The sequence below is a fragment of the Salvelinus namaycush genome, chromosome 36 (genome assembly GCF_016432855.1).
Source record: "Salvelinus namaycush isolate Seneca chromosome 36, SaNama_1.0, whole genome shotgun sequence".
In the NCBI taxonomy this organism is placed as follows: Eukaryota; Metazoa; Chordata; class Actinopteri; order Salmoniformes; family Salmonidae; genus Salvelinus; species Salvelinus namaycush.
In genome coordinates this window covers 13720567-13731487 of record NC_052342.1, presented here as the reverse complement: position 1 = coordinate 13731487, position 10921 = coordinate 13720567, and the positions used below count along the sequence as shown (strand labels likewise).

Sequence of the window (10921 nt, the reverse complement as noted above, 5' to 3'; positions counted from 1 at the left end):
AACCTCAATAAATACTCAAAGTATAATAATGTAAAGTATCATAACCTCAACGTACAGTAAGCTAGTAGTTTTTCCTTGTCATCATTCTTCTCAGACTTACATGTTTTGGTGCCCATAAGGAAATGCACATTTTAAAAAGATAGATTTTGAGTGAAGGCACAAATAGTTAGTTGTAATAAATGGAGGAAGCTCATACTCAGTCAGCTTTGTCAGAGAGAGAGGAATATAAACAATAAGAAACATCACATCTTGAGACACCAGCTTCAAATTACCTCAATACTGGGACTTGTTCACATGTTTTCGGGGCAGGGCATTTAGCAATGGAGGAAGCAAAAGGCAGATGCGAGGCCTTAACCAAAGATTCTAGGTCTCACAGAGAGCTGCAACTACAACCCACGAGCTGTGAGCTGAAGGCTTGCCTTGCAAAAATACAACCAACCACAATAGGAGAGCTGAGACGGGGGCTAGAAGGAGCAAAATAACTAAACTACTGAGAAATACCAACCACAGACTCCACTAGGTCTACATTTGTGGTGACTGTGGTGATAGCTATGAAATAGTATGTGCATACATTTTTTAAATAATCTGTTAGGCTATACTGTGTATTGTTAGTTAGCTACAACATTATCTAGCAATTATTCTATGATATTTATTTGTATATTCCATGTCCTCCTTTTAAATCAGATGACTTTATTATTCTTTATTGTGAATCTGTAAGATTTGGCAGAAATGCGTATAGAGCAATATCTAAAAAGACAAGTTGATCGTGCTGCACCCTGAAGCTTTCACAGGATATGGCACTGCAAAAACAGGTGCCAGTACAATGCATGACAGGGAAATTCCCCCCACCCACTACCAGGGAAGTGAAGTGAAGCAAATATAAAATACTAGGCACCTAGAGAGAAGCCCATCTCACCACTCAACACGCGTGGCGTCATGCCCAGTGTGGGTTACCTATTGTCATTACCAACATGGCTGGGCTCCAATCCCAAACTACCCTGAACAAAAAGATAAAATCGCAACATGCAACAACTTCAAAGATTTTAGTGAGTTAAGGTTCATGAGTTAAGATGAGCCATCAGAAAATCGCTCTGCCTTGTACAACTGAAACGGGGATTAATCCGTCAAGAGCACACTTCTCCAGCATGCCAGTGGCCATCGAAGGTGAGCATTTGCCCACTGAAGTCGGATACGACGCCAACCTGCGGTCAGGTCAAGAACCTGGTGAGGACAATGAGCATGCAGATGAGCTTCCCGGAGACGGTTTCTGACAGTTTGTGCAGAAATTCTTCAGTTATGAAAACCCACTGTTTCATCAGCTGTCTGGGGGGCTGGTCTCAGACAATCCCACAGGTGAAGATGCTGGATGTGATGATCGTGGGCTGGCGTGGTTACACGTGGTCTGCAGTTGAGGCCGGTTGAGTTGTGAGGCCGGTTGGTCGTAGGGCTGTTAAGGTGACCATATTACCGCCACACCAGTGGTCACTAGTCATGACAGCAGTCAAATTCCATCTGACCGTTTAGTCACAGTAATTAGGTTTCTCCAAGCTCTGATGCTGCTGATGGTCATTAGTAGTCTACCACACGTGCTAACTGCCTGGTAGTCAGCAATCTATTGTCCCTCTAATCACTCTGACATCAATGCAAATGTGATCAAAAATCAAATCAAACACTTCATGAGAGCCCATGACCTCATGTTGCGCAACATTTCTATAGTCTATGCAATTTCGGGAGAAAACAGTGATGGAGCTAATAAAAATACAAAGATCCCATCTGCTTTCTATAGGTTAGGCCTACTATATTTATTTCTCAACTTCCTAATATTAAGCACATTGCTTCTCTTCACAACAATGAACCACGGGGAAAAGCGTCCTCCATTTGCTATTTAAGTGCATAGATGACATGTCTTTTTTCCGCTGTCCCTGTTTCGAGACAGGTGCATGATAATGGTCCATTCTAAATCAAAACAAATTTCACACATATATTATTTAGTATATGTTAAGACAAGATTAAATCAAGAATAGTCTGATGGGTGACAATATTAGCCTATCACTTGTGAATGATGCCCAGCTTAAGGCAAGAAACAGAGCATGCCTTTTTTGTGACTTTTTCAAATCATAGTCGCACACCTCATGTAGCCTAGCCTATATGTTTTGATAAGGTTTGTATGACAACTAAAGTGGCCAAATAACTTCTTGAAATGAAGCACATTAATCCAGGTAGAGCCTAACTGGAATACAAACGCAGCGAGTGAGTTTTAAGTTTGGGGAAGATCAATTTCACCATAAAAATGTACCTTTATAATAAAAGCATTACTCACATTAATCAAATTTGCTTTGAGAATGGTGTTTCCCCGCAAATGGAACATTCGTGCTTATGGCCTACTGCCGTGTGTGCATTGCAACATTTTAAGCTAAACGTTCTGATCTGTTGCATCAGCTTCGTTATATAAAAACGTTTTTTTTTTATGCTAGTGGTTGTATTAATTTGGGATCTATCGCATCCCACAACTGTCCCAGACTATGTTTGGAATATTTATTTCTCACACAGAATAGGTCAACTTTTGTACTATGGGGGATAGTAGATTGACATAAACTAGAGCTTTTGCTGTTCGTTAGGTCTACTCATCTTGTTGGCTGATGAAAAGTAAATGTGGACAGTTCTTCCAATATCTTCAATATGCGCCTTGGAATTGGATAAACAACTCTGGACAGGTACATCTTCCTTGTCTTACATACCCCTAATACATATATAGAACAAGCAATGCCTAATATATACAAGACAATCACAATATGATACCTAATAGACACCAAAAGGCAGACCGTATCTATCCCGGGCATTTTCTTCTCACCCACGTACTGTAGTCTTACGACTTTTGAGACATGCCACCATTTTGCATTTTTTCAATGAGAACTTGAAACTGCCTATGGAGGTTATACATTTCAAAATCTTTGGAAGACTATTCCAAAGAATGCCAGCTGTGTACAAAAAGGTTTCTTTCCCTCATACCAATATTAAATCTAAAAAAAATGTCAGTTTCACTCCTTCTAGTGGAATAGTTATGGGTATCCCGGACCAAGTTAAAGTAGTTACATAGGTACCTGGGACCATATTATGGACAATCTGATGTACAAGACACAATTTCATCTGCGAGACTCTCTCCTCCACTTTGAGCCATCTATGGCTTTCAAAGTGGGAACGATCAAGATGAGTACGTGCTAAAAGTTTGTATAAATATTCCTGAGATGTCTGCAGTTGGTTTTTAATTATCTTAGGTGCACTATTATACCAGGAAGAGCCCCTGTCAATGCCACCATTGCATTCTTAAACAGAAATGTTGAGGTTTGTGCCAGAAACCAAGTTGTATGGTTCACTTTGGAGAGAACGCTTTGAACTATGTTCTCCCCTGTCAGATGGTTATCTAGCACACATCCAAGATAATTAAATGTGTCTTTTGCTGTGACCACTATGTCACCTACTAACAACTTACATTCAGGGGATTTCCTCAGTTTCTCTTTGTACACATACAAGATGGGACTGTTTTTCCAAGGTGAAGTGACAGTTATTGTCATATAGCCATTTACTGACAATCAGAAGTTCAGCACGGAGGACTTTCTCAACCACATTTTTGTCTTTGTGTGAAACCAACAGCGCAGAATAATCTGCATGGAGGACAAGCTTTAACTTCCTGACTGATGTCTTCAGATATTGCTTCAATATATCCACATCATTTTCCTTCCTCATGACACCATCTATTTTGTGAAGTGCACCAGTCCCTCCTGCAGCAAAGCACCCCCACAACGGTGCTGCCACCCCCGTGCTTCATGTTTGGGATGGTGTTCTTCAGCTTGCAAACCTCCCCCTTTTTCCTCCAAACATAACAATGATCTTTATGGCCATTTTCTTTCATCAGACCAGAGGACATTTCTCCAAAAAGTACAATCGTTGTTCCCATGTGCAGTTGCAAACCGTAGTCTGGCTTTTTTATGGAGGTTTTGGAGCAGTGGCTTCTTCCTTGCTGAGCGGCCTTTCAGGTTATGTCGATATAGGACTCGTTTTACTGTGGATATAGATACCTTTGTACCTGTTTCCTCCAGCATCTTCACAAGGTCCTTTGCAGTTGTTCTGGGATTGCATTGCACTTTTTGCACCAAAGTACGTTCATCTCTAGGAGACAGAACGTGTCTCCTCCCTGAGCAGTATGACGGCTGCATGATCCCATGGTGTTTATACTTGCGTACTATTGTTTGTACAGATGAACGTGGTATCTTCAGGCGTTTGGAAATTGCTCCCTTGGATGAACCAGATTTGTGGAGGTCCAAAATGTATTTTCTGAGGTCTTGGCTGATTTCTTTTGATTTTCCCATGATGTCAAGCAAAGAGGCACTGAATTTTGAAGGTAGGCCTTGAAATACATCCACAGGTACACCTCCAATTGACTCAAACTATGTCAATTAGCCTATCAGAAGCTTCTAAAGCCATTACATAATTTTCTGGAATTTTCCAAGCTGTTTAAAGGCACAGTCAAATTAGTGTATGTAAAGTTCTGACCCACTGGAATTGTGAAACAGTGAATTATAAGGGAAATAATCTGTCTGTAAACAATTGTTGAAAAAATGACTTGTCATGCACAAAGTAGATGTCCTAAGCAACTTCAAAAACTACAGTTTGTTAACAAGAAATTTGTGGAGTGGTTGAAAAACAAGTTAATGACTCCAACCTATGTGTATGTAAACTTCCGACTTCAACTGTGTGTCACACACAGTGCATTCAGACCACTTGACCACTTATTCTAAAATTGATTTAAATAGTGTTTTTTCTTCATCAATTTACACACAATATCCCATAATGATGAAGCAAAAACAGGTTTGTAGAAATTTTTTGCTAATTGATAAAAAATAATACTGAAATATCACATTTACATAAGTATTCTGACCCTTTGGGCTCCTGAGTGGTGTAGCGGTCTAAGGCACTGCATCTCAGTGCTAGAGGCGTCACTACAGACACCCTGGTTTGAATCCAGGCTGTATCACAACTGGCCGTGATTGGGAGTCCCATAGGGCGGGGCACAATTAGTCCGGGTTCGGCCGCTGTAGGCCGTCATTGTTAATAAGAATTTGATCTTATCTGACTTTCCTAGTTAAATAAAGGTAATTTACTCAGTACTTTGTTGAAGCACCTTTGGCAGCGATTACAGCCTCAAGACTTCTTGGCTATGAAGCTACAAGCGTCATGAGTTTCTCCCATTCTTCTCTGCAGATCCTCGCAAGCTCTGTCAGGTTGGATGGGGAGCGTCTCTGCACAGCTATTTTCAGGTCTCTCCAAAGATGTTTTTACTAAAATATCAAGGTTCCTGTCTATGTAAGTGGGTGTTTCCTCTCGCGTAAGCATGCTTTTCCCACGAGCACACGGTTCCTCCATAATATTATGCTCAGCTCTGGTCTACTTATTGTTCCCTCAGCTCACCCTACCCTACCCGCCCTGAAAAGAATGAACCAGTGAGACGTCTCGCCCTGAGCCGCCCCCTCCGTAGGGCAGGGGCCAGAGATCGCTGCCCACAATTCAGGGCATTCCTGCATGTGGACCAATAGAAGTATAAAGAGATGATGCAGGAAAGCCCCGAATTCAGGCCGCAATTGCACGCCATTCTCCACCTGTCAACAGACTTCTGCAGCATGAGAAACATGGAAGTCAACAAAATATAACTTATTCAAAGAAAATGCATGATATTTTTCCATCTACTGTGCTGGAAAGTGTGTTAATAATTCTCTATAAAAACCATTTACATATACAAGAGAAAAAACAATTGTCTTTGGATTTCAGTCTATTACACATTTATTCTCAAATACAGAAACAAAAGTGACAATGAAATCAAACAAAAATGACACCCCAATGTGACACTGCTATACTTTGAAACTATTGACTTCATTTAGCACCTTTATGGTTCGGTTATACATCCTCATCTCTTGTGGACAGATATCTGCATTTTGTTCTGGGTTAAACAAGATTATCTTCAATATATATATATATATATATTTTCACTCGTACAAAATGGACGCTTACGTGCGTCAGTAACATACAAAGTATGAGGAGGGGATCACAGTTATTTAAAGCGAAAACTCATGATTCAATCCCAAAAGTACCATTTTTGGTGTGCCCTCTTCTTCCTCCCAGTACCATTTCCTATACCACATAGTCCTAGACAGTGTTACAATACATGGCACCCATTCTTGTCATTTGAGGTATCAATCCTCTGAATACTAGACAGAAGTTGGCCTGTACCTTAACATGAACCATTCTGTACGATTGCATTTAAAACTAGTTGGCACACAAATTCATACAAAATAGGATACTTTACTTAACGTCCCACCATGTTCATAAATCAATGAAAACATGACACATTTCACCTTTTCAAATGTCTTCTTCCCTATAGAAAATAAGAGCAAGTGGCGCCCTCTACTGTTCTAGTCCTCAGGACACTTGGCGACGACTCTTCATTTGGCCCGTTAATATGTTACTTCGGTCAATTCAATGAAAGACCACTACTGTTCCTCACACCCAGCCAGTCAGTCCCAGGTAGGAAAAACAAACACGATGCTAAAAGGTAAATCAGTTAGAAAACAGACAACAGCTTCACAGACGGTGTGTGAGAGGCAGAACTAAACCAATATACATGCTTGAAATCAAACAAGAGTTGCGGCTTATCTGATATGGAGTCCAGCAACATGTTTTGGAGTCATAAGATATGTGGAACGTTGTGGGGGGAGTTGCTGCTCCTAGATCTGACCTCTTGATTGTAGGTCTGTCTAGCTAAACGGTTAGGAGGGAAAACAACCAGACTTGAAAATATGCCAGTATATTTAAGAGGGAAACCAGACGTTATGCATTTCACGTCTTTTACGATACTGTGCCAAAATTCCTGACTCACTGTTGAACCCAGTTTTTTACCAGACTAGAAATGAGCGACACCAATCTACTAGGGCCTAATCAGACCACAAGTTAATTACCACCAGACTAGAACAGTCAGTCATCCAGAGAGTGGAATACTCCTAGACCTCACACAAATGGTCACTCACCTCACAAGCACACACACACACACACGTCATCAGACTACATGACATCCACAAAGAACTCGCTGGGGTTGCCCATTGCTAGGTGGAAGGACTGGCGCGAGGCGGTCAGCTCAGGGGGCACAGAGCCCAGGTCACGGGTTGGGGGGGCCCCGGGTGGTCCTCCAGGGACAGCGGAGGGGCCCAAGCCTGGGTGCATGGGGACCGAGGGATGGTGCTGGTGGAGGTGTCCCATGTTTGGGTGTCCCATGTGTGGATGTTGGGGCACCATCATCACCATCATAGGGTTGTAGGGCATGGGCATCCCGGGGGGGTAGGGCGACATGTGGGGGGGCATGCGGTGATGATGCGAGCGCTGTGATGTGTGGCTGTGTTCGCTGGGCGTGGCCGAACCGTGGCCACGCCTCAGGCTGCTGCGGACAGAGTATTCCGATTCGCTGCCGCTGCCCGAGCCCTCCCCTTCCCCTCCAGAGGGGGACTTCTCTCCTCCTCCCCCCCCCCCCACCACCGTGCTGCCAGGACCTCCCTTAATTCCCCGCCGCCTCTCGCCACCCTCACTCTTTGTAGATCCACTGCTCCGACTCCCTAGGGGGATAAAAACAGGTCAGAACTGGTTAGAACGGGTCAGGAGAGTATAGAACAAGTTCAAACAGCTTAAAACTGCCAGCTCTCATACATGTCACTGCCAGCTCTCAATGCAGTCACAATTTGGAAATTAGCCACCAAATGTGACACCCTCCCTGACCCTCTTTCCCTACTTCCCCTCTCACTCTGTCTCTCTTTCTCTTTACCTCCCCTCACTCTGTCGATCCCTCCCTCCCCTTTGGGCTTACCTTCGCTGTGCTGGCTGGCTGTGCCCGTGCTGCCTGGGGCGAAGCTGTAGCTGGACAGCTCGTGGTAGGGTGGGGGTTGACTGGAGTAGGGGTGAGGGTGGGGGTACTGGAAGGAGGGGAAGGAGTGTAGCAGGGGCCAGGGCGTGACCCCCGGGAGGGGCAGGGGGGCCAGGGTGTCTTGGTCAGAGGCCCCACTGGAGCCGTCGTTGTCGTTCAGGGACAGGTTGGCCATGTCTTGGGGGGAAAGAGGGGGTGGGGGAGAGAGGGAAGGAGGGAGGAAGAAGAGAGTAGAAGGGAGAAAAGGAGAGGTCAAGTTAAACTGGTTATATTTTGATTTGAAATCAAAATGTTTCATATGAAGCCACCTTTTATTTTGAGGGGATTTTCGTACACATCTTTAACTGTTTAGAAATGAAAGCACTTTAAGTATCTAGTCCCCCCGTTTGAAGAAGTGTTTGGACAAATTGACTTGTAGTGTATTAAAGTAGTCAAACAGTATTTGGTCCCATATTCTTAGCCCGCAATGACTACATCAAGCTTGTGACTAAAAACGTTGGATGCATTTGCAGTTGGTTTTGGTTGTGTTTTGCCCTATAGTTACTGAATGGTAACTGGAGTCATTTTCTTTCGAAGTGAGTAGATGAATGGATTCTCGACTTGAGGGGGACGGGACGAATAGATATATAAAATGGTTTTACTTGTAAAACTGGTATGAAAACACCCTCAGATAAAAAGTCACATTCTGTACTCTCTCTCATAATGTTACATTTTAGCTGCACTGCCCAAATACATACGGATGGGAGTGTATAAGCATCAACCTTTCCACAAATACCTTTTTCTAAATAAAATCAAAGGAATTAAAACTGTTCAGGTTTTTCCCTGTACAAAAGTCCTCCCCCCATAAGTTCTCACAGTTCTCGCAGTCGCTGAAGTCTCCGAAGATGTAGTAACACTGCTCTGAGAAGGTGATCTTGTTGACTGTGTGGCGGATGAAGCCGGCCTTCAGCAGGTTACTGGCATACTTCCGGGCCTCGCGGCGGTCCTGGAAGCCCTCGATGTGGTGGTAAAGCCACTCCACCACGTCAGAACCTGGACACACACACAGGGATGAAAAAAAAAGGAGAAAAACAGGAGATGTGTTCCATCAGTTCGAACCCCCCCCCATCCACAGCGTCACTATTGTCCCTCAGTGTTCACACCCTCTCTCACCCAGGAAGGCGTTGGGGATGGTGATCTTGAGCCACATCCTGTCTCTGACCTCCAGGCCAGACTCCGGGGACGCCATGGCCTTAGCCACCGACGCCATGTCAGAGTGGAGGGACAGGTTAAAGTCATCAAAACCTGGAGAGACAGAGAAGAAGGGGTAAGAGAAAGAAGAGGGAGAGAGAGACGAGGAGAGAGAAATAAAGACATGGAGATTTAAAAAAAGGGTGGGGGGTTGTAGGGAGGGAAAAAGGTAGGGGGATAGAGGAGGAGAGAGAAAGGGAGGGGGGACAACAGAGGGAGGTAGACAGCCATCATTGACCACATAAAACAATGAAGACCAGAAGAGAAAGACAGATGTGGCTGGTGCTTCCTGTGCCATGGCCGAGTTTAAAACGCCTGGCACACGAAAAAGGGATGGATAGACCACAATAAAAAAAAGATGGCAGAGAGAGGGAGGAGGGCAGAGACGAAAGAAACAGAAGACAAACAGATGAAGTAAGAGACAGCAGACGGGGGTCAAGGAGAGAGAGGGAAAGAGTGAATGGAGGAGTTGAACGGAGCGTGAGAGTAGGTAAAGTTGAAAAGAGAGAATGCTAAAATAGAGAGACTGAAAAAGAGATAGAAAGAGAAAAAGGGTACTGACGTTCTGTCTCAGTGACGGAGGAGGAAGAGGTGATGGTGCTGAGAGCGGAGCTGGCGGTGTAGGGGGGGTAGGCCCCCGTCAGGGCCACCGAGTGGTTCACCCACACTGCTGGGTCTATTGGCCGGATCGGCTCATCTACAGAGAGGGGGGGGGGGGCAAAATGTCTAATTTATTCATTTGAAACATAATTTATTTGACATTTCAGAGGATAATGTATTGATGGCACCACTATATAAATGTGTCTTCCATCTATCTCTACGGTAGAGACGAGGCGTCCAGCTTACTACTCACTGCGAGGGAGTGTGAAGTAGCCCTGAGGTGACGGGTCCCAGCACTTGGCCACTGTCAGGATGATGGGTCTGAGAGAGAGACAGGTCATCACCACCATCATCATCATTGTCATCACATGTCAACTGACCAGACATTTCACACTGAGAACAACTGGTTGGGAATGCCAATGAGAACCTATTTATGTCAGCCACTGACCCCGGTTTGTGTACGATCTCCCTCAGCACACGCACGGCGTCATCGTTGCTCATGTTCTCAAAGTTGATGTCGTTCACCTTGATGAGAAAGCCAGAGTCAGTAAACATTAATGGTTCAATCTGAAGTCAGGAACAAATGGCACCAGTAGTATCATGGCTATCTAGTGTCATCCTGTAGTCCCCCGGGCGACCCTGCACCTGTAGCAGCATGTCCCCGGGTTCGATGCGTCCGTCTGCTGCCACCGCCCCTCCCTTCATGATGGAGCCGATGTAGATGCCCCCGTCGCCCCTCTCGTTGCTCTGCCCCACGATGCTGATACCCAGGAAGTTGTACTTCTCTACAGGGGGTGAGGCAAAGGAGACAGAGATTGGGAGATTAGGCTTTGTCCCAAAAGGCACCCTATTCCTTAAATGGTGCACTATTTTGGACCAGGCCCCATAGGGAGGTCAATAGGGCAGAAATGTGTGAGAGGGGTGGATTTCTATAGCCTGATCACTGAACTAACGTTTCATTTCACGTCACAGAATGTGAGCTATTGCAATGCCAGGCTGGTTTCACCAGGCTAGGATTTATGGGCCATTTCAAGAAAGATTTTTTAAAACAAAACAGACGGGGCAGAGTACTGGTTAGGTAGACGTTAGGTTCGAGGTATAAAATAACGTGAAGAAGCATGACAGTCAAAG

General features: G+C 44.5%; 1 protein-coding gene across 2 annotated transcripts in view; it reads right to left on the bottom strand.

Moving 5' to 3' along the window:
- Nucleotides 1-5811: 5811 nt before the first annotated feature.
- LOC120030429 (segment polarity protein dishevelled homolog DVL-2-like) overlaps nucleotides 5812-10921 on the bottom strand; it is a 33203-nt gene continuing 28093 nt past the window's right edge. For both annotated transcript variants that reach the window (XM_038975830.1, XM_038975829.1), the window contains 8 exons: nucleotides 10436-10575; nucleotides 10239-10315; nucleotides 10044-10111; nucleotides 9753-9887; nucleotides 9113-9244; nucleotides 8816-8992; nucleotides 7904-8137; nucleotides 5812-7655 (listed from right to left, as the gene is read on the bottom strand). In XM_038975830.1, coding sequence (XP_038831758.1) covers nucleotides 7111-7655; nucleotides 7904-8137; nucleotides 8816-8992; nucleotides 9113-9244; nucleotides 9753-9887; nucleotides 10044-10111; nucleotides 10239-10315; nucleotides 10436-10575 — 1508 coding nt within the window. In that variant the 3' untranslated portion in view covers nucleotides 5812-7110. The remainder of the gene's footprint in view (nucleotides 7656-7903; nucleotides 8138-8815; nucleotides 8993-9112; nucleotides 9245-9752; nucleotides 9888-10043; nucleotides 10112-10238; nucleotides 10316-10435; nucleotides 10576-10921) is intronic.